Source organism: Branchiostoma floridae, chromosome 6, assembly GCF_000003815.2.
Source record: "Branchiostoma floridae strain S238N-H82 chromosome 6, Bfl_VNyyK, whole genome shotgun sequence".
In the NCBI taxonomy this organism is placed as follows: Eukaryota; Metazoa; Chordata; class Leptocardii; order Amphioxiformes; family Branchiostomatidae; genus Branchiostoma; species Branchiostoma floridae.
Genome location: NC_049984.1, coordinates 22848747 through 22872273, shown reverse-complemented (window position 1 = coordinate 22872273; position 23527 = coordinate 22848747). Strand labels below are relative to the sequence as shown.

The 23527-nt window shown below is 42.7% G+C and overlaps 4 protein-coding genes, 1 long non-coding RNA gene and 1 other non-coding gene across 7 annotated transcripts in view; 1 reads left to right on the top strand and 5 right to left on the bottom strand.

Moving 5' to 3' along the window:
- The window catches only part of LOC118417861 (sulfotransferase 1C4-like), a 34079-nt gene extending 18667 nt beyond the window's left edge, over window positions 1–15412 (bottom strand). Inside the window, exons 1-2 of the mRNA XM_035823613.1 lie at window positions 15373–15412; window positions 13313–13479 (exon numbers count right to left, since the gene is read on the bottom strand). Of these exons, the coding sequence (XP_035679506.1) occupies window positions 13313–13439 (127 nt within the window). The 5' untranslated portion in view covers window positions 13440–13479; window positions 15373–15412. The remainder of the gene's footprint in view (window positions 1–13312; window positions 13480–15372) is intronic.
- LOC118417862 (sulfotransferase 1C4-like) lies at window positions 1230–6876 on the bottom strand. The gene is made up of 7 exons (XM_035823614.1): window positions 6854–6876; window positions 5416–5597; window positions 4690–4907; window positions 3691–3817; window positions 3464–3558; window positions 2634–2778; window positions 1230–1858 (listed from the first exon to the last, which is right to left on the bottom strand). The coding sequence occupies exons 2-7, from the start codon at window positions 5540–5542 to the stop codon at window positions 1749–1751; spliced, it is 822 nt and encodes a 273-aa protein (XP_035679507.1). The 5' UTR covers window positions 5543–5597; window positions 6854–6876; the 3' UTR covers window positions 1230–1748.
- Window positions 8211–9591, bottom strand: LOC118417863. The gene is made up of 2 exons (XR_004831399.1): window positions 9451–9591; window positions 8211–8878 (listed from the first exon to the last, which is right to left on the bottom strand). It is a non-coding gene; the product is annotated as an uncharacterized LOC118417863 (long non-coding RNA).
- Window positions 15413–16778: 1366 nt separating the features above from the next.
- Window positions 16779–16862, top strand: Trnal-cag. The gene has a single exon. It is a non-coding gene; the product is annotated as a tRNA-Leu (tRNA).
- Window positions 16863–16931: 69 nt separating this feature from the next.
- On the bottom strand, window positions 16932–19662 carry LOC118417004. The gene is made up of 2 exons (XM_035822322.1): window positions 19497–19662; window positions 16932–18591 (listed from the first exon to the last, which is right to left on the bottom strand). Exon 2 carries the CDS (start codon window positions 18574–18576, stop codon window positions 17167–17169), a length of 1410 nt encoding a protein of 469 aa, XP_035678215.1. The 5' UTR covers window positions 18577–18591; window positions 19497–19662; the 3' UTR covers window positions 16932–17166.
- Window positions 19663–20131: 469 nt separating this feature from the next.
- The window catches only part of LOC118417141 (magnesium-dependent phosphatase 1-like), an 11765-nt gene continuing 8369 nt past the window's right edge, over window positions 20132–23527 (bottom strand). For both annotated transcript variants that reach the window (XM_035822547.1, XM_035822546.1), the window contains exons 4-6: window positions 22893–23000; window positions 21474–21559; window positions 20132–20639 (exon numbers count right to left, since the gene is read on the bottom strand). In XM_035822547.1, coding sequence (XP_035678440.1) covers window positions 20554–20639; window positions 21474–21559; window positions 22893–23000 — 280 coding nt within the window. In that variant the 3' untranslated portion in view covers window positions 20132–20553. The remainder of the gene's footprint in view (window positions 20640–21473; window positions 21560–22892; window positions 23001–23527) is intronic.

Genomic DNA, 23527 nt, shown 5'->3' with positions numbered 1-23527 from the left:
ACCCGGTAGGATTTTCACGCAGAGGGATGATTAGCCAAAATGTTAGCCGGCCGGCAATGGACCCTTCCAGCAGAATGCCATATCGAACAAATAGAATCACCTGTTCTATTTCGAATACTCGGTCAAAAACAGCCCTAGTGGGACAGAAATGGCGGCAGAAAAATGCCATGCCCTTTTTGTTGAAGACTACACCGGCTGAGTATAGTTGTTTTGGCAAGTGTAGGCGCTTCATAGCATTACTTTGTTCCTGGGTAGGATGTACATGTAAGCAGTGTACGTAGAAGAGACGGAATTCTGCACTGGCGGACTTTGTCTATAGGGTCTTATATTTGGCATGTGGTACAAGCTCCCTCTCCGTGAGTGACCGAGCTGCTTTATTCTTAATTTGGGTTTTCTCCAGAGCATGTATGCAAATGCCATGCATGCAACAAACGCAGTAGGAAAACCTGTCACAGATATATGTACCAGCTTTACACCTGCATCAACCGCATGTCAGAAACCGGGTACTCTTGCCCACCAACAAGGTAATATTATGGAGCGCCTCCCGCTTCCGCTCGGACTGAAATTATATCGCCCTTACCGCAGCTATTTCCGCCCCTCTTCAAACGAGTGTATGTACCCAGTGTATGTAGCCTTACACAAGGAATGCATAGCATTTTTCTTTCGCCCGTTCTGAGAGGATTTCGGGCCCCAAAAGCTAAACCGAAGTCAGTCAGTATCCTCAACTGAATAGCGGCGGCGGCCATGTTTTTGCAACTCGCGCCGTTTTTGACCGAGGTTTTGAAATAGAACCCGAGATCGAACAGGGGGCGGGGCTAATGGTGTTCGGCTGGAAGGGTCCATTAACTCCCACTGGGCAAAGTGTAACCGGGTGAAAATCCTACCGGGTGTGAATTATTACCCCGGCGGCTGAGAGCTGCACTGGCCCCGTAGAGAGCCTACACTAACTACGGTAGGCCGTGTCACTGTAGACTGGATTCCAGGTTAAGGCAAAGCCTAGCCTCCTACGTAGACTTCTATGAGGCACGTTTATATGGGGGGGGGGGGGGGGGGATTCAAGATTTCCATCATAAACTAGGTTCTCTGATGCCCGAGAAATCATTGGCGCACGCAAAAATCTCCCTCCGACATTTGGAAACCTTAATATTATCAGTCCATGTTGAAAATCGCGAATCAGCAAACTGACAAACACACGCACGTTCTCCCAATTCATACAAGTCTCACAGTGATTCAGCTGAAATACTTTATTTAGACAGATACATTGCTTTTCAACCGATACTACTGAATTCTATATAGCTATGCATGTAAACAACCGGTTGCCATGGCAACACGAAAACTGATGATCTTTTAGAATTGGTGCCTGATGACTCAGGGCATATTAATTCGATTATATAGATGGCATTCTCTGGGAATCAAAAACTCTTGCGAGCGTACGAAAAAGGTTAGGCCAAAAATGTTGCTTTCATTGTTCATGAAATCAAAGTGGCCTGGTTGAACAACTAACTAAAGAAATAGAATATGGTATACCGACCAACAGATTCTTCATTTTCTTTCTTTCATATCTTCTTCTTTGACCCTGGGATCGACTGTGCACACATGCATTTGGCATATTCTTCCACTATATAGTTTCCAATTTTCCTATATTTTTTTGCACCATACGTCATACGTTATATTTGCCCATTTTGAAGCAGTTTTGTTCAATTTACAGTTTGGTCAAAAACGGAAGAAATGATTTCTCTGTTAACTGATTACTCAAATTGAAATTCCAGCCCAGTGTTGGACAGCCTCTCACGGTACTGCTCATCATAAGCTCGGCTCTGGTCGTCACTGAAGTTGTTCTTCCAGTCTCCGATGACTCCTGAATAAAAGAAATACTATATTCAGGTATACAATTATTACTATTAGTTCCTCGTTGATGAGATAATTACCTCCGCCAAGAGGGTTATGTTATTTTTTAGGGGAGCGTGTGTGTTTCTGTGTGTCTGAACAGCAAAACTCGATTTTTGAGTGGTTTATCTCTCGAAGCACTGAGTAGGTTTGGGTCGCCTTGCGGCTTTTTTGGAACTGCAGAAGCCGATTTTGTTTTAGATTTTAAGAGAAAATAGCATTCAAAATGGTTTGACAGATTGTCATGATTTTTGGTATTTAGATAGCTTGAAGAATGATGCAATAATTAGATACCATTCAAACAAGGAGCTAATTTGCATGATAATTAATTAGATACCATTCAAACAAGGAGCTAATTTGCATGATAAGGGAAGAAAGTTAAATAAATCCATTGCATTCTATGATAGGACTATCAAACATGTAACACACACTACTTAGAAAGAGAGGAATATCGATAGATATCAATTATGCAAATGAAGGCCTGTTTGAATAATTAATGAGAAAAAACTATGATTCCACTGTGGTAAATGATGAGAATTTCATTCCTGTTAATCATAACGTTAATCACATAGGAAATACGAAATAATGATGCAAATATGCAAAAAAAAGGTGTGGTATTGCATGTTATTCACACGATTTCGAAGAATGTTTTGTTCTCAAGAATGTTTCAAACTTTGGGGCCAAGATATTACATAGTGTTCCTTTAAAGATTCTCCTATGCTATAAACAAAGTGATAGACATTTACCCTTTCTTGTAAACATCTGTCTCTTTTCTCCCACGGTCTTTTTCATGGAGTCGAACTGGGTAGCACCGACCACTGTCTGTACCTTCTCGTCACTCAGCGGCTTTTCCAGGAAGGAGCAGAGCTTCTTCACTTCCGCTGGCAGGTCCTGTAAAAAAGGTTGTTGCCCGTACATGTATAACAGCTGCTTAGGGATAGCGCTCATTTCATATTTCTGTAGCCCTTGGGCTGTGCAAGCCACTACAGCAAGGGGCTGGTACGCTGGTAGTGATGTGTGTTTGACATACCCTTCCTCATTAGTACTAAGCAGAGAAAGCTACTCTCCAAGCAGATGGTAGGCACAGGCTGTTGTCTAACGTTTTGTTTAGTCGTTTTTATGGGGCTTTCTATTTTCTATTTTATCTTGATGGCTGGCGTACTTCAAGAAAAATGACAAAGTAGAAAGCCCGATAAAAAACGACTAAAAAAACGTTAAAAAAACAGCCGGAGCCTAACCTCTGCTTGGAGATTGGAGAAAGCAGCATGTACCATTTTTAAAGTCTTTGGTATGACTCGGCCGGGGATCGAACTCACGACCTACCGAATGCAAGGCGAACACTCTACCCACTCGGCAATTGCAGCGGTCAAAAAGGGCTGTAGCTGAGCAATATCATAAAAGATAACAAAAAAATGCTGGATTCGTCGTTCTTGGCCTTGGAAAAATATACTTCAATCCACATAGCTACTATAACTTCCTATTCATTTTTCAATCCTTACAGAATCATTAATTCACCTCTTAGGATGGCTACAGCTTTTACCTATAAACATGCAAGTCATTTTTCACGACGAAATACCTTTTTCATATCTTCATACTTCAGGAAGAGAATGTTGTGCTTGTCCTTAAGCTTCCAGTACCCCAAGGCATGGTCGTAGAAAGGCCCCCACAGACCTACATGTGGGAATACATGGATAGTTAAGATTATACATGTTAACCGATTTTGACCTTATCAAGGCATCTAAGCATTACACAATTATAGATATACAAATATGTAGCTTTAGATTCAGGAAATTGGATACCTACAGTCGCCAGCAAGGAACTGTTCAGCGAAGCTCTCCCAAGATTCAGGCGTCTTTACGTCAGGAATTTTCTGCCAGAAATGGAAGGTCGAGACCGCAGTGTCCTTGGGATTCCTCATCAACACGACTATCTAATGTTCAAAATCAAAAATGGAAAGAAATATGACATTTTGGCATATTCCAGCTATGCCCGTTACTTGTGTATTATTAAGAAGCAACCCTGACAGTCCTTCTCGCTGCACTCTGACTGCACTTCCTTCAAGCTTGCGTCACTGCGGGGTTGAAAGATACTCAACGAATTTCAGAGATAAAGAACAAATTTTCTTCCTTTTTGTGTATTTTGTCGTCTGCAAAGTCATTCTAGGTATTGCGCAATATCTGAATTATAAAAAAAAAATCGGAGAAAAGAACAAAACAGTGACGCAGTGAATTCGAACGAACGCCACAGTGACGCAAGCTTGACGCAAGTGCAGTGAGGGTGCACCTAGCCTTTAGCGCTGACTGGCCGCGGCACGTCACCGACCAATCACGTAGACGCCTACGGTAAAGAGGCAATGTGATTGGCTGGCAAATATCACTCCAACAAAGGGACTATCTGATTGGCTGACGGCTTGCCAGCGCTAACGTAACGGGAAGCTATTCTCCTAGTCTCTACCAGACTCCGGATCGCTGGAAAAATCGTAGAAATGGAAGAAATAGAGGAGTAAGCCGGCCAGAGAACTATAGCCGGCTAGGGATCAGCACGCGATCCGCGGATTCTACGATTTTTCCAGCGATCCGGAGTCTGGTAGAGACTGCTATTCTCCTGCTTGCAGAAAATTGAGTAACGGGAAGCATGGCTCGCTGGACGGTACGCCAGGGTCGTTGCTCTGTATACTTAGTTGCGGGCCTGGCATGTGACGTTGGACATAAGGAATGCGATTTTTAATTATGGATTTCTGGACACAATCAATGTACGAAGTATCAATATGACTACAAAACGGCTACGCAATACGTTCCCTACCTTCGCCTTGGAACCGAGCAAGCCAGGCGGGAGGAATTCCACTGGTAGATGCGTCGCCAGAACTCGAGGAGAAGGTGCAGTTTTGATCATTTCCGCCACAGGTCCTTTATCACGCAAGGTCATCTCAATAAAGTTGGGAAAGTCTCCCAAATACTTCTCATCTTGAACTCCCTGTTGGGCCATAATCTGTTTCACTACTTGATGGAGCCACCAGCTGCCTGGAAATGTCCGACAAATAATTTCATGAAAGCGATCATTTTCTGACAGACAGACAGACAGACAGACGGGTGGACAGACAGACAGAAAGACAGAAAGACAGGCGGACAGACAGACAGACGGACAGACAGGCAGACAGACAGGCAGACAGACAGACAGACAGACAGACAGACAGTAGCTAAGCTGTAGCACGTCACTAGCAGCGGACTAGCCCCCTGCTGTAGTGGCTTTCACAAGTGTGTGGCCCAAGGGCTACAGAGATGGAGATGGACACCATCTTTAAGCACAAGTGTGTGGCCCAAGGGCTACAGAGATGGAGATGGACACCATCTTTAAGCATATGCACACGCAACTTTATCTGTTGTACCATAACAAGCCGCAATCCATCCAGGCCTTCTTGAACCATGCTGTTCACAGGCACGAACACACAGACAGACAGACGCTTACGATTACATAACGTTGTTGGTGATTAGGTTAATTATATAATCGTATCAACGTACGAATACTCACCGGTTTTGGGGTAGGTGATCAACATGATGTCGTCGTCTCTGATGTCAAAGGTTTTCAGGAGTTCCAGGTTGGAACGTGGCACAACGTCACTGGGAAACATGACGCCTCTCTCCTTGTAGGTAGGCATGGCTGCTCTTGTTACTTCTCTTGTGAGTATGTAGGTTGTTGAAAGGCTCTGAAATCTGAATAAAGGGACTCTTTTTTCGCAACCCTTGCTTTATTTACACTGACGTTTCGGTCAGTGCGATTCTGACTGGTTCACATTTTACTGCAGCACTAGTACTGGTTGTACTGGTTTACATTGCAATGCGGTCACAGACGCAATAAAGTATGTGAAAGCTACGGAACGCAACAAGCCAAGGCAGACGTTGTGGTTTGCTCATGAAACTTTCTATCATCATCCGTTATCGATAGATGAAAAATGATACCAGGCACTACTTGCATCACTGCTCGGCGCACTATAGATTTTTGTGATAAATTGAAAGAACTAGAGACCCCTTTACATGACACACATTTACATGATTATGCATGGTGATGTTCATAATTGACTAACGTACACATGTCACAATCATAAAAGTGCCATTATTAATCATCAAAGCGTTTTTGCGATTTTTGTATACATTATGCAAATCATTTGGTCATTTGCAAAGTTGGTATCTGTTTATGTCCCATCTATCATAATTTACGTGTGTTACATTCATTGACGCCCAATTATAGAAAACAACGGAATTTTACAATTTCCTAATGAATTATGCAAATTAATTCCTTATTTGGTGATTTACGCATGTGTGCTTGTACTGCACTTTAGTTGTCTTTTCCTCTACTTTAACGTTATACATGTATGTCACACTCGCTATTTTTCTCTTTTCCCCTCTCTGTATAATTGTGTATACAAGCCCAAGCACTTCCAACCCGAGAAAGCAGTTACAAATTCAAATTTTGTCAGTATGTACGTATGCACCACCATTCTTCCAAAAGCACAAATTTGCTGACTCACATATACGTTACTAGCGTATACTGTTTGGTGCAAAGGTTTAACGTTGATTGTTATTTGCGTAAGTGATACAGCAAAATTTACCTACCTCTAACCGTACGATGAGACAGCAAAATTAACTACTGCACTGTTCAACTTGAATGATGTGACCGGCTGACTACAGCAAATTTTCACTACAATTTATCAGCTTACAATGGAAAAGCCCATATATTACCACATACATAACGTTACCCACTAATAAGGAGAGCCCAAGCCATGATCATGAGAACACCAACAACAACATTGTGCCTTGTTTCTAGTGCTGGTCGCTACATTTTTACAAGAAGACATGCATAAAGGGACTCGAAAGAAAGAGTATAACGTTCGTTCCATTCATGATTTCAACAGTGAAAAGGCGTACGCACGCAATGGTCTTACTAATTTTGCAGTAAAACTGTACCTTACCTTTACTTCAGCCGCTCTGGTTAATGGTTAATGTTTAACGATTGGTGAATGTCGGACGCATGTGCGTAGCCTCGGTGTACAATGTACAGTCCTTCGCAGACTGAAGGTGCACTCTCACTGCACTTGCGTCAATCTTGCGTCACTGCGGGGTTCGAAAGATACTCAACGAATTTCAGAGATAAAGAAACGAATTTTCTTACTTTTTGTGTATTTTGGCGCCTTCTATTAAAGCCTTACTTTGTCCTATAACCCATATCTAAATTTTAAAAAAATCGGGGAAAAACCCACAAGGGGGGACGCGGGGAACGAACCCTGCAATGGCGCAAACTTTTCCCAAATGCAAGTGCAGTGAGAGTGCACCTTAAGAGCAGTGGCGTATACACAAATTGTAGAAACAGTGGGAATTTTCGTCTTTCTCTGCTTCCAAAATAGAAGTCAAACCCATGACCTGTTTAGAAATAGCCAGCACTAGTACAATGTAATTAAATATGTATTCGATAAGTCTCTGTTTACAATGATATGTATGTATATCCATTGTCACATGTATGTTCCCTGTGTTTCTACCATGTACTTGCAGTTAACCTCCGGGCAATAAACATCCCCTATAAATTATGGGGGGGGGGGGGGGCATGTCCCTATTTTCACCAAGATCGTTTTCCAGCGTAAAAAATCCCCCAGTATTAGAGAGCCTACATATATATCTTTCTTTTTACTCCATTGCCATACATGTAGCGCATGTTGAAAAAATCGCCAATCAGCGGTCCTTTCCAAAAATATAGATACCGGCGCTCCTAGAAGTCTGTGAAGGAGGCTAAGCAAAGTGGTGACCCGTGTAACGGTGTCATTACTCCAACTTTTAAAGCTATACTACGCAAAATTTGAACAAAACAAATTGCAGCTTTTCCTACTTTTTCTTTACATTGTTAGTTCGATCAACCCTCTAGCATTGCATACTAATATTCAGGGAGAGATGCTGCAACATCATTGCACCACAGAAGCATGATGTATAAAAATTGTGATCTTCCAACAAACAGATGGGCACAGGCGGCTTGTAAAACGTAAAACGCGTGCGCAACGGCTAAATGAATGCACATTTTCATGTTGTTGTTGACGAAAGTAGAGAGCCTGCACTAACTACGGTATAAGGCCGAGCTAGCGAGAGACTGGATTCCAGGTTAGACGAAAGTAGGACGACATATTACTGGGCTTCACAAGCGACAGAAAGAACGCAGGGAAACTGAAAGGGCTGGCACCAAGAATATCAAATCATACTACAAGCTAACGCTCTGCCATACTTGGCAGCAAAGAAAACAAACAAACAAACAAACTGACAAACAAACGCATGCATGCCCAAGTCTCACAGTGATTCAGCTAAATACTTTATTTCGACTTGTACAAAACTACACTAGTGTGACTTGTTCTTCAAGATTCCAAAATACGTACGATGCTTTTAACTACTGAATTTGATAAAGATATGGGTGTAAACAACCGGCTACCATGACAAGTTGTCAGAAATTTGAACAAACGGTTGAACAAATGACCGAACATATCATTATCATCTTCATTCAGGCGTGCTGGTTGCACGGATGAACATGACTCTCTTCCTCCATCCTTCCCTATCCTCCATAGCCTTGGGCAGTTCTTCAGCCGAGCAGCCAGAATCATCACAAATTTGATGTACGTGTTTTGCGTGGTCTACCTCTGCTTGAATGACCATGAACAATTAGAGTATGATATACCGAACAAAACATATTCTTTATTATTGTTTTTCACATCTTTGACCTTGGAATCGACTTTGACATTCTTTGACTTATTTTGCACTATATGGTTATATTTGCCCATTTTGAAACTGCTTTAAAATTTGTTCGATTTACAGTTAGGTCAAAAACGGAATAATGATTTCGCTGTTAACTGATTACTCAAATTGAAATTCCAGCCCGGTGTTGGACAGCCTCTCACGGTACTGCTCATCATAAGCTCGGCTCTGGTCGTCACTGAAGTAGTTCTTCCAGTCTCCGATGACTCCTGGAAAGAAACGAAAAACTCCAAGCATATAACCATTGGTACTACTCGTTCCATTGTTACATTCTATGATAAGACTATCAAACATGTGACTATATTACTGGGATAGAGAGGAATATCAATAGATATAGATTATGAAAATGAAGCCCTAACTGAAATAATCAAGGAGAAAAACTATGATCCACATGGTGGTAAATGATGGGGATTTCATCTCTGTTAATCATAATGTCGTTATAATCCGTTTGATATAGACCTAAATATAAAACGTTTGGAAACTTGAGTTCGGTCCACTATATCTCGGTTGTTTAACATTGTACCATATATAATTGAAAAGCGTGTTTATCGCTCTTTGTTGATAACGAGCATTCGAGTATTTCCCTATGCTACAACAAAACGTTTGCCTCGACCGTCCCCGAGGACGCAAATATTGGGACCTAACAATGTGCAGCATGTTGTTGTTTACATTAGGTGGGTCTAGTTTGAGATGGTCTCAGAAACTCAACCGACCTTGTACAGCTTGTTTTTGCACAGTTCACAGACTTACGGATGCTATAAACAACGTGATTGTCACGTACCCTTCCTTGTATTCCTTTGTCCTTTTTCTCCAAAAGTCTTTTTCATGGAGTCGAACTGTGTCGCACCGACCACTGCCTGTACTGTCTCGTCAGTCAGTGGCCTTCCCAGAAAGAAGCAGAGCTTCTTTACTTCAGCCGGCAGGTCCTGTAAAAAGGGTTGTAGCTGAGCAATCCATTGTAAAATAAGATAAAAAAAAATAAAAAAAAATCAAATTTGTCAGGGATACCCCAAACGATTGGTCCACGACGTAGCTGTTGTCGTTACATCACACATAATACGACGAACATCTGTTCAATTAAGCCATAGTCAAACATCTGTTTTTGGATTCCTCTACCGCGACAGCTGTTCTTGCATTAGACAATCGCATAACCCACCCTATCTGCTTGGAGATAAGCTGATTACCAAATGCCGAAACCACGTTGCCTGTTCCACAATACCGGAAATATAGGGGTGATATCTGAAATATTTCACCGATTATCCCAACAGGTACCGCGAAAAAAAAGAACGTGCATCATCGCGCAACAGAGAACAGACGACATGCCAAACTACATACGAAAGCGACAAACGGAACATGTATAGAGATATAGGTGCCAACATTCAAGACATAGACCGACTACAATACTCTGTCGACGGAGGTTATCCTCCAGTCACAGAGTAACAAAAAATGCTGGATTCGTAGTAATCTTGCAAAAAGATACTCCGATCCACATACCTACTACAATTGCAAGATCCTATGCCTATAACTTCCAGGTGTTTATTTTTTTACATTCCCACAGTATCAATTCATCTCGTTTTGGGATGACTACAGCTTTTACCTACTAGTACACAAGTCTTTTTGCGACAAAATACCTTTTTCATGTCTTCATACTTCAGGAAGAGGATGTTGTGCTGGTCCTTAAGCTTCCAGTACCCCAGGACGTGGTCGTAGAAAGGCCCCCACGGACCTAAATATGGGAATGCATGCGCATGGATTGTTATGATTATGTAAATTGTATCTCTATATATTATATACTTTGTCTGACCCTTGCATCTTCCCTCATGACCTCAATGAAAAGCGGCTTTCAGACCGATTTGAGCTTTCATGAATAAACAAAGGTCCAAACAAACAAACAAACAAACAAACAAATGTTGAGATTTCGACAGAACTTACATGTTGTTAATTCTAAAGCGACAACCTCTTATGAAGGGTTACTTTTAAGAACGTTTGTTAATTATCTGCATTTATTGGATCAAAGTCCACACTGTCATTACTGACAAATGTGTTGTATGACCCGACAATTAAATCTAAGCATTTGCCTATTATAGATGATCAACAAATATATCATCCTGCTACGCAGGGACATTCAACGTTGAAACCGCCTGTCTGGATGTATCCTGCTTTCTCAACCGTCACCCTTAGTTCCTGACTGCCCTGCTTATGAATATTAATGAGCTTACCCTTATGCGAGATCCCTTTTGAATACCGAAAGGCCTATTCTCTGATTGGCTGACAGCTGGTTTGTGGCGACGCCCACAGCAACTAAGAGTGACGGTTAAGAAAGCAGGGTACATCCAGACAGGCGGTTTCGTCGTTGGATGTCCCTGCGTAGGAGGATGCATGCAAATATATATGAAACTTTAGATTAAACAGATTGGATACCTACAGTCACCAGCAAGGAACTGTTGAGCGAAGCTATCCCAGGTTTCAGGCGTCTGTAGTACAGTACTTGTCTGCGCGAAATGGAACATTGAAACCGCGGTGTCCTTGGGATTCCTCATCAACACGACTATCTAAATGTGCAGAAATGGAAAGAATACATGATATTATATTATCATGTGGCCAGGCGCCGCAGACCAATCAGAAGGCCCCGTTCCATGTTGGTTATGATGCCGTAACACATTGATTCCGGCCAGCCCGGTGTGTATCGCTCGGTGTCGATTCAAATTCTGACCAATCAGAAGGAGCGATACACACAGGACTCTGACCAATCAGAGTGAGGGATACATGAATCAGAATAGCACAGAGCAAGGAGGAAAGATCAGACCCCGGAGGGAGAAATGATCATGAATACAGTACAGTACTAGAATTATGCCATGACAAGTTTTGGATATTTTCTGTGGAAATTTTGGATTCAAAATGCAATATGTAATCTCCCTATGTACTAAAGAACAAATGTGAATTCTCAGAAATTTGACAAAGGAATTCACACGTATAGTACCAAGGGATCTATGCGTTATACAGGAGTTTGCAAGTTTGGGAAGGCTATATGATAATAACGTTAATGACCCGCCTGTTCCTCGGTGTTTTATTCGGTGGTTATAGCAAAGGCCCAGGCGATATGACACCATATACACATCGGGGCGGGTCATTAAGCCTTAAATAAACTACAGTATTCTCTCCAGCCAGACCCGTCGCTAGTGTATATCATAAAGGAGCAACCCTGGCATACCGACATGTGATCCGTCCTTCTCTCTATCTGCGTTATCGGGCTGACCGCGGCACGTCACCAACCAATCACGCCGCCGCCTACGGTCAAGAGGCAATGTGATTGGCTGGCAAATTTCCCCCAACAAAGGGACTATCTTATTGGCTAATGGCTGGCCAGCTAGCGCTAACGAAACAGTGGCTCGCAGGACGGTACGCCAGGGTCATTGCTTGATACACAAGTTGCAGGCCTGACGATGGACATAAAGAGTGCACTGGACACAGTTGACCAATGTATTGCCCTCGTTGTCTTTGCTGAACGAAGCATCAATATCAATGGTACAAACAAACAAACAACAAACGGCTACGAAATGTGTTCCCTACCTTCGCCCTGGAACCCAGCAAGCCAGGCGGGAGGAATTCCACTGGGACGTGCGTTGCCAGTACGCGAGGAGAAGGTGCAGTTTTGATCATTTCCGCCAGAGGGCCTGTTAGAGGCAAGGTGAACTCGAGAAGGTTGGGTGTGTTTCCCAAATACTTCTCATCCTTGACTCCCTGTTCGGCCAGAATCTGTTTTACTATTTGATGGAGCCAGTAAGTGCCTGGAAATGTCAAATAAATCATTTCATGAAAGCGGTCATTTTTAATGATGACTGGACAGTTGCAGTGGCATTGTCCACTAGAGTTCCACGACCTCATGCCTTCGCCAAATGATCCTACCCCCTTACGACTGATGTACTATATAAGTGCTTCTCATTGAGTATGCGAATAAGGTTCTCGTATGCATGATATTAGCTGATCACATTCGAAACTCTCTACTCAAAAGAAATTCAAGTACATATATTACAGTCTAAACAAAGAGGGCTCCTGTAGTTTAAAAAGCCACTGGTGGTCCATATGTAGCCCTCTTACTCATCATCATCATCATCATCACGGGCTGCTTGCCCGGACCAAGTCCACTCTCTTCTTCCAGACGTCTCTGTTCCCCATAACGTGCTCTAGATCCTCGACCCGCAACCCCACATCACGAGCAAGCTGGTCTATGTATGTTAGTCGAGGTCGCCCAGCATGTGTATACCCGTGTGCTGGCTTACACAGTATGGGTTCACTAGCAAGCTCTGCTTTGTTCCTAAAACAATGACCGGCAAATCTTCCCAAAGAACTATCTACTACTCAAATATCACGACGATAGCTTGTCCAGAACCACCAGATATCGAAATCGGCAGTTACGCTGTAGTGCCGTGACTAGCCGCCAGGGGGGATTCTTTTCGAGGTCTCATCAAGACCCACACACCGAATATAAAGACAATCCATCCAGGCCTTTTTTTAATCATGCTGCTCACAGACACGAACACACAGACACACAAACAGATGCACGCTTCCGTCTACGTTACCTTCTTGGCGGCGGTAAATACCTGAAACATCATCTCAGTGTGAGTGCGAATACTAGTACTCACCAGCTTTGGGATAGGTGATCAACATGATGTCGTCGTCTCTGATGTCAAAGGTTTTTAGGAGTTCCAGGTTAGAACGTGGCACAACATCACTTGGAAACATGACCCCTCTCTCCTTGTAGGTAGACATGGCTGTTCTTGTGAGTATGTAGGTTGTTGAAAGGGTCTGTCTGAAAGCCGAATAAGGAGACTCTTTTTTACAGACTTTGCCTGACGTTTCTGTGACCGTTTATCTACTCTGTCACCTTCCTCAGGATAATAATAACTGGTTCACATTGTACTGCAGCACTAGGTGTCGCTGCTTACAGATGCGTTCACAGACGTAAAGAATTTGAAAGCTGTGAAACGTAGCAAATGAAACAACTACAGACGTTTCAGTTTGAAACTTTATACTATCATTGGGTATCGAGAAAATACACTTGAGAAAAATACCAGGACACTAGTGGAAGTACTGCTCAGCGAACTCAAAACCACCGAGAACTTTCCTTTTTTTCCGGTGCCGCAAAATTAAATCCCCGCGAACTTAAATGCATATACAATACACAGCCTTGGTCAGCCAACTTCAAAGGAGTGCTTCTATTAACCAGTTTCTATCATATGTACAGTCTGCAGAGAAGTGATACACGCAAGTATGTACAGCACTTGACGTGTCCTTTCTTCTACTTAAAGTTTAATCATATGTCATTCTTACCATTTGTCCTTTTCCCTCTCCTTGTAAACCGATTTATGAGCTCTTATCATTGAACACGGAATGACAGTTATTTTAGAAATTCAAATCAAAGAGCGCAACGTGAAAGTATGTGGTATACTATGTGAGTATATATGTGGCGACTAGGGGTGGGTACCGGTACGGTGTACCGGTACAAAACCGGTTTTTCTTATTGGACCGATCCGGAAAAACCGTACCTGAAAAAATTCGGTGAACCGGATGTTGGACCTATTGGAAAATGAACAGATTGTATGATCGGACATTCACACATTTTGGGGCTTACCGCTCAAAGAAAATGACAAGAGCAAAGTAGAGTATAGTCTATTGTCACTTCTACGTTTGACAGTTAATTGTACTGAGGCAGTTAGCCTTGTAGCATTTCAAAACGCCAGTGGGAGCCGAATACTTCACAAAACAGATTTCTTTGTAGCGAAATGGAAGATTCTTTTGAGTATGGTCCACTCACCAGTTTTCACAGACAATCAGGTCCAGGTTCAGGTCCGGACCTGATCATCTGGACCTGAACCGGACCTGGATCTGAATTTTGTGTACCGGTACAGAAAAACACAAAGCTGCTGAGTCACATACGCTATATATAGTATAGCCTATGTTTACACAATCTCTCGCTGGCTGGGGTTAATAGTGGCGGCAACTGTAGGGTCGGCCGCTAGGAGCGCGATTTTAGTCAGGTTGTACTAGAGTTGCACTTTCCGCGGCCGGTGCAAAGTGTCACTGTTATTTGCATAAGTGACACGACAAAATGTACCTACCTCTGACCGTACGGTGACACAGCAAATTTAACTGCATTGAACAAGTCAACTTGAATTATTGACCGGATTATAGCAAATTTTCACGACGATTCATCAGCTTACTATTTGGAAAATCATGGTTTTTGCTACACTGTGACGATTTGGAGTCGTCTGTTCATTGGTGATACCCCCTTTCTACTAGGACGGCGCTCTCGCCGCGCTCTCTCTGCGACCTCAAATTTGACAGATCGCTCAACGTATTGCATAGAAAAGAATCGAATATTTTTACACTTTGTGTGTTTTTGTTGTCTTCTCAGTCACACTTTTATTACGTTTTGTATGATGTACCCAGTGTGAAAGTTACACATATCATATCTAGGTCGCAGTGAGAGCGCATCGCGATCGCCGTCTAGTGGAAAGGGGGCCTAAGGAGAGCCAAGATGATATCAAATGACAACTTTAAATTTATGAAGTTTATTCCTAAAATGCACGTCACTAAAATTCATGCATAAGGAGTATAAAATGTATGTGCCATTTAGCTTTTCAACTGTGAAAAAGCATACAAGCAAATAACTTACTAATTGTGCAGTGAAAGGGTACCTTACCTTACCTTCAGTAGCTCCAGCACCGAGTGTGCCAGGTACGATGTACATAAGAAGTGACAATGTTTTTGGTTAATGTGTAACGGCTTTAGATATGCCAGGCGCACGTGCGCAACTACTTTGGCAAAGTGTAGTCTCCTTCGCAGACTTCTTCGAACGCTGGCTATATTTTTGCTTTTTTGGGGTGGGGTGGGGGGTAAACGCTTTCCTCTGCTCTCCCGTCATTAGAGAACCTACTGAAAGCCGCGAATCAGCGCTCTTGCCAAAAATAAATGCCGGCGCTCCTAGAAGTCTGCGAAAGAGGCTAGGTAAAGTGGTAACCCGCCACAGTAAAGCTAAGGGCACAACCCGCCGTACGTGCAATTTGTTCGTACGTTTTTTTGGGAGGTCACGTCCGCCACGTATTTCTGAAAACGTTCAGGCATGCGCGTCGCTCGTACTGGGCCAGTGGCACGTTAGGGGGCCAATCCGCAGCCCAATGACAAAGTTTTGCCTGGACGTAATGTTCTACGGTGATTGACCACGTTTGGGGTACGTAGACAGCACGTATTTGCACGTACGGCGGGTTGTGCCTTAGCAATTACTCATGACAACATTAAACATAGAGTCACCACCGCCATGTGCATGTGAAACGTATGTATACGCCAACGGACATATATAACTCATCTGTTGACATTGGCGTCACTTCTAAAGAATGTGGGTGCCTTGTACCTAGTGGGGGGAGGGGGTGATGTGAATAACTGATCACAGGTCACCAATTAATAGGGGGACATGCAAAAGCCAGACCCATGCCTGCTTCGCCTATCAAGACGTGCATATATGTATATAATTTCTGTAACGTTACTCAAGGCAACAGCAAGTAAAATTTATTCATTAATTTTCGCCTTTCAGAAACAAAATTTTTTTTTTCTTCTTCGGGGATTGTCAACATGACGAGAAAATACAACCAAAATGGGTGAATAGGTTGTGTTGTAGCTTAATAAGTGTACATGTAGAAATGACAGAATAGAATAGAATAGAACTTTATTTGCACGACAACTGTAAAGGATACAACGACACGAAGGGAGTATACGTAGCTATGCATATGACTGCAATTGAAGAAGTGAAACTTTGTGGCACCAATATGGAAGTCATGAGTGTAGTTCCCAACCCGCAACCGGTAATACCAGTCTACCACACTAGTGCAACTTTTACTACACTAATGCACTTCTTGAATACAGGAATGAATGCCTTTTGGCTGTGATACCATATTTTGTCACTTCAATTCATGTTAAAACAGGCGTACCGCAAGGTTGCGTGTTTGGACCACTGCTGCTTATACCATTCTATGTAGAGGATCAATGATGACGATGATGAGTCAACAATGGTTCTTCTAAAACCGTAACGTCCTGCCAATGCACTTCTACATTGTCAGGATGGCCGAGCGGTCTAAGGCGCTGCGTTCAGGTCGCAGTCTGGTTCTCCAGGCGTGGGTTCGAATCCCACTTCTGACAACAATGTTTTTGGCTAATTCAGTTTTTGGCTAGATTTGAATATCATTCGTACATCAATAGCGGCGATTTTGTCATGTTCCTATCTTTTTCTTCATCTTCTTCATCTCCTTTATTTTAGCAGGGACGGTTTGGAGATAGAACGGATGATTACTTGGTGATCATCAATTGATAGTTGGGCTCGTCCGGGGCAAGGGTAAGGGGTGTTAGAGCATTTCTTTGCGGTGAGAGTCAGGCTTGATAAAATCCAGACAGTTTATTTTGTGGGTGTCTCGGAGAATACACGAGTGTTCCAACATTTCTGTCACTACTTAGCCACCTCCTCCATGTACCTCACAAACAGCTGGCCAAACAGCTCGGTCACATCTTTCCTCACGTTCGGAATCTTCGCGTGCAGTTCTCCCTCCACCAGCCGACTCATCCGTCCGCGCATCGCGGGCATGTCTCCCTCGTTTGCGTACCCAAGAATCCTCTTGACCATGGCGGACGACGACTCGTCAGAGAGAAGCTTGTTGAGGATGACGAGGTTTTGCAGGAAGACGCCTGACTGAGAGCAATCTGCGGCGGACATGATGTTGGAAGCGACCTTTCTTGCAAGGTCACCCGTTAGAGCTTGATCCATGATGTGTAGAGACGGCTCCAAAGGGAGGCTCCCCTCTGGCGAGCATGCCCAGTTGATCCTCGTCGTGCAAACCTTGTTAAACGCCTCTAGGGCCTTGTGCTCCCTCTCTGATAGCTGTTGCCCCTGGTTACCGGTCACCTGACGTTCTGTCGACCAATCGCTGTCCAAGACGTCGTCTGTCCCGGATGTTGCCTCATGCGCATGGACAACCGAGTTGATGTACCCAAGGGGACTCATCACCCATACCAAGAACATGAAGAACGCTTCTTCCTTTGACATGTCTGGCATGCGGTGGACGTCCCCTACCCTAGGGCTGCGTTCCTTCTCCGCTAGGCCATGGCTCACGAAAGAAATGGCGTAGTTGTTCACCGCCGGCCAATGCTCTTGCTGATCGGGAGAAGCATCCCGTACAAGCTCCACACGACAGCTGGTCGCGTTGTAGCCAGTCGGGCCATAGAAGCGGCGAAACTGCTTCAGGACGTAGTGCCTGTCGCGTTCCCACTCGCGGTGTGCGTTGCGGTACCCCCTACGATCCCAGTACCAGGGGCCGCCTCTCTTGAACGGGTCGTACGGCTGCAAACTCGGGTAACTGTTGTTAGTTACGAGGATCCTACAAGCGCATGACGAAGCCAGGTCCGCCATCTCAACTAGGTAGAAGTTGCGGGTAGGTCTCGCGTTCTGTCTAGCGATGTCAGACTCCACTCCTATTGGTGCAGTAAACTTCACATTCCCATCAGCACAATCTGAGTCATCTTCAGCGCCGTTCTCAAAGTGGAACCATGTCAGAGGGGTGTGACGTAACGGGTGATCGGGGTCAAGCATCACGGTCTCGTGGTCGTCCTTGGCAACCATGCCTGAGAAGAACTGTCGTCTGCAGATCTCCTGAGCGAACTCCAGGTGCGTCACGAGACTAAGGGAATCCACGGGGCTGTAGCGCGTTTCTAGGGTCTCCTCCCAGTTGTCCTCGGTGATTTCTAGCCCGGCGACGTCGCGGTCCAACTGGCAGGGAAGCCAGAACTTGTTCCGCCCACGCTCCAAAATCTTCCGGGCCTTCGCCTCGTTCCCGCCGAGCCTCCATCTAGGTCCAAAGGGCATGGTTGGGCTGGAAACCTGCCAGGAATACAGAAATGTTCTAAACACATTCCAATGCTCTCAACGTAGATGACACAATTCTCTGATACATGGTCAGACTTCCACTCACATAAACAATGTTCAAAAGGTAACTAAGTTACATTCAAATGAAATTAATGTTGACAAAAACACTATATACGCTGTGGCACATTTATATACTACAGACTCCATGTATATATGAAAATACGTTTGGGACAGCATCTGTAAGCAGCGACACCTATGCTGCAGTGCATGAAAAAGGTGACGGTCACCAAAGCGTCGGTTAGAATAAAACACTTTTTTTTACAATCTTTTGGGTACTAAGAATCTTGTTATTCAGCGAATTACCAACCTGAAAGTATAGTATATATCTTCTGAGCTTTCTGAGGTCAGAATTTGTTTCAATATAGCTAATTCTGTTAACGTAAAGTTCCATCTTGTTACTCCACGCTAGCGGCCCCTTTCCATTCAACGTTGTCCCTTAAAATTTCCCTTCAGCTTGTTTGAATATGTTTTGTTGGCACAGTCTTTAAAGAGCTTTCATCGCTGACCCGTATCGACCTGAAACCCGGACATGTTTCCGTTTAAAAGTATGGGTACAACAAATGTTTCTATAAACAACGTATCTCGTTTCAGTGCTAACGTTTTAAACTAATTGCATACCCTTTTCTCTCAAAATGTGTCGCATTTTTATGTTATAACTTAGAAACACCGTGCTTGTGACTTCTAGTTCTACATACTCACTCCCAAATACGTAATGTCTTGAATACACAACGCCTGTACATGAACTTAACAACCTGAATGTTCTTCAAGCGTTCCTTGTCGAACAAGACAACATCTGTCCGCTATGTAGATCGCCCTGAGGTGTTCCTCATACCTTTACAACGTTTTCACACCGTCCTTACCTGAATAAAGCAGTACAGTAACCAGCTGGGTGGTAAAGAATGCCTGTGTTGTGTCGAGGTGGGCGTCTTGCTGGTACCGAGTGAACCCTGGCCTTCTTACAAACCACCCCCACTCACTGGCGGCCGTTAATTTAAACGTAAGCGAATCGCGCTACAGTCCACTGAAATACAACACTGCCAATTGTCAAGGCGCGTTAGCTAAACATTGTTGTACTATTGATGTAGCGACTTGTCAAAGCCAAAACATGCTATCACATTTCTTTTCATTGACTTGGTGGGTGTTTTAATGAGATGCACGTTTCAACGTAAAGTCCAAGGGGAATGTAAAACTCAATACTTATGAAGTTCAATGTTCTTCCCCAATATATGCACCTCATATGTAAATCGAAGTTATTTGCATAATTTATGTAATTTCTTGTTGAAGTAGTGTAAATTTCATGAAAACATGGCGTTGAGTATTTTCATGTAAATTCTATCCTCATTTGCATAATTGTGGATTTTTCAGTACCACATGAAGTCTGATATTCTAATTTTGTATCATGCATATTTGATATTATGTGGTATGCAATGATTTAAACACTCATGCATATTAAGTAAATACTTCAAATATTTAAGAAAAATGAGGTCAGATAGAGTTTTCGTTACAGAGTTGACTTTATTATGACATTAGAGTTTCCTAGCAGTTGTATGTTCACGACAGAGAGTATGAAAGTATGTGTATACAGAGCAAAAACTCTACTCTTCTAATTTGTTACACTTAATGTTTTGTTTTCTACACTTAATGCTGAATTAAAACAATAGCATGATTTATCAATTCTATGGATACAAAAGCTGATGCTACAATGAACATGTGCCTTTATGAACAAATTATGATATAAAATAAACAGAAATATTAACTATTTCATTTTCCATTTCATATTCAGGTAAAACATACGTTTACATAAAAATTCTACAAAACATATCACAACATTTGTGATGAATCTGCATTAGTTTTATTCATAATTTAGCATGGTGACAAACATTTCTTGCCGAGTCAGAATTTGACCTCTGTCGAAGGTCATGACCTCTCTTTGGCAAACTTCTCCAGCCCCTGTTTTAGCAGGTTCCAGTTCAGCCCGTTGGTGACAAAGATGCACATGACTCCTGGAGTTAGACATAAGACATACATGTAATACAAGATGTCTAAGTTATACTGCAGTACCATAGACAGATGCTAGGTGCCCTCGCAATCTAACTTGTCCTTCATTGATAACTTAAAATCACATAAGATCAATGAGGAGTGATCAATTAGTTCTGAGTCTCACTGCTTGGGTAATACTCTTCTAATTTTACTGACAAAAGGACCCACTGCAGTTCTGCAGAAAGTTGCTAGGGAGTACTTATACTCTGTCACAAGTGCTATCTATCACTCAAAAATCATGGCCATTGCATGTCCAGAATCAAAACCAGTCGTTCTGCCGCAGTATCGTAGAAAGCTGCTAGGAGGCACAAAATCTAGTTGTTTCTTTCTTTTGCCAACACCTATTAAGATACCAAATATCATCCGGATCCATCCACAGCTTTTTGATTTATACTGTGCACAAGCAAACAAACACACACACACACACACACACATACACACACACACACACACACACACACAGACACATAAACACATACACACAAACACACACAAAAACATAGACACACAAACACACACACAAACACATACATACACACACACACGCACACACACAATGTACACAGACACACACACAAACACAGACACACAAACACACACACAGGGCACACACACACACACACACAGAAACACACACACAAACACACACAAACACCAACAGGCACAAACTTAAACACACACACACATAATGTACACAGACACACACAAACACACACACACACTCACACACACATACACACACACACACACACACAAACACACACGTATCCGAAAACATAACCTCTCAAAGCTCTCACCAATTCTGCCAATCTCATGGATGTTAATGTCCTCATCATCAAAGAACAGCATCTTGGAGTAAGGTACACCACTGTTTTGTGTAAATCTGGAATAATACAACATAGAAGAATGTATGTGACGTGTGTAATATACCATTCCACAGTATAGACATACAGTTCTTTAAAGCTTCTGTATCAGTAGTTACCAAGTCTAGTTTACCCTTATTTGAGGTAAGGACAATTCGTTAAACATTTTCAAATTTTCAAATATTAGATTGTTTTGCTATGGAAATGATGACAATGTCACAAGACCTGCATTTCTCTGAAAAATTGTATCTATAGATGTAATCATACAGTTCTGTATTTGCTATTCTAAAATTCAATGACTGTTGTAGGGCTGCCTCCAACTTTTCTTTCTGTCTCACTCATTGAAGACTATTCTGTAAAATTTTCTATTCTTTGCAGTTAAATCTGTTACTTCAAACTTACAAAAATATATTTTTATCAATTTCATGTCATGTAGTTCAGATTTGTGGGATGGACCGGAAGATATTTCCGTCCGTCCAAAAAGCAAATTTTTGGTGATGATTTGCACCGGTAAAACTGTAGCCTGCTTAAATCTAGCTCATAGCAGCTGGCCCTACATCCAGTCAACCTGTTACAGCCCCAGACAGCTGAGTTTGTGTTACACAGACTAGTAAAACTGGTATTTCTAGCAGATGATATTCTTTCGTGAATAGTTTCATCAGGTTGGCACATCACTGAATAAAGAGACTCTTTTTACACAACCATTGCTTTATTCTCACCGACTAGAGCTGGGTATCGGTACAGCGTACCGGTACAAAACCGGTTTTTCTTATTGGACCGGTCCAGAAAAACCGGACCTGAAAAAATTAGGTGGACCGGATGTTGGACCGATTAGAAAATTAACATATTATTTGATCAGGCATTAACACATTTTGGCGCTTGCAGTTGGAAGAAAATAACAAGAGTGAAGTAGAGTAGAGTTTATAGTAATTTCTACCAAGTTTTACAGCCAATCGTACAGGTGCAGTTAGCGTTGTAGGATTTTAAAACGCCAGTGTAAGTCTAATACTCCACCAAACAGATTTCTTTGTGGTGAAATGGACCATTGGTATGAGTCATACTGAATCAGGTCCAGGTTCAGGTCCGGACCTGGACCTGATCCTCTGGACCTGAACCGGACCTGGACCGTACCCAGCCCTATCACCAACGTTTCGATGACCATCTGTCACTTTACGATTTGTGACCGCATCTGAACTGTGATCAGCAACACCTGTCCTGCAGTACAATGTGAACCAGTCAGAATTGCCCTGAAGAAGGTGACAGACGGTCACCGTAACGTTGGTAAGAATAAAGCAATTGGTTGTTTAAAAAGAGTCTCTTTATTCAGGTGGTATTCTTGTGTGGTGAACCTACTTTGAGAAATGTTTAGTTTTGGTTCCCTTGTAGATTTCCTTGTAGGAGAAATATTTGTTCCAGTCCAGTAGAATGAGCAGTCTCTCCATGTCGCTGGGAGCCCAGGTCCTGCAAACACATAAAACAAACTAGAAAGGCCGACATTTGCTTGAGAGCAAATACAGCATATTTCAGCCATACCCCTTCCCACGCAACATTGGACTGTTCCAAATCACCCATGCGCAAAAATGGAACATCTTAACAGTACATTATCCTCCAAAGTGGACTAGTATTGTGAATTGATTCCAGGTCAAAACAGAGCTTGCTCAAGATGCCCCTGGCCCATATGGAAGAAGATAATCTTCCACAGGAGCCCCTATGCATGACTTATTGTTTTTAAGTATATCGCGGCAGCTCCTATTTTTCCGGAAGTGAAAAAAGAACACCGCATCTTCCATTCAGAAGATTTTCATCGTGAAATTACATGAAGCCATTCAACAATTTCCTGTACAATAACTACGTCTAAGTACCGTTATCAGCTCCTAGTGATGTGGGTACATTTATTATTACATTGAACTTTTCTTTTATTCAAGTATGGCATGCGTTTTAATAATTATCAATCAGGTGCAGGTACTGTGTACTCTCCCAAGCAGAGG

Coding starts and splice junctions, on each gene's coding strand:
- LOC118417862 (XM_035823614.1), bottom strand. CDS start 5,542: ATGCCTACCTACAAGGAGAGAGGCGTCATGTTTCCCAGTGACGTTGTG. Junction 3,559..3,690: donor ACAGTTCCTTGCTGGCGACT/GTAGGTATCCAA, acceptor TCCCACATGTAG/GTCTGTGGGGGCCTTTCTAC. Junction 1,859..2,633: donor ACAGATGTTTACAAGAAAGG/GTAAATGTCTAT, acceptor TCTTTTATTCAG/GAGTCATCGGAGACTGGAAG.
- LOC118417004 (XM_035822322.1), bottom strand. CDS start 18,576: ATGCCCTTTGGACCTAGATGGAGGCTCGGCGGGAACGAGGCGAAGGCC.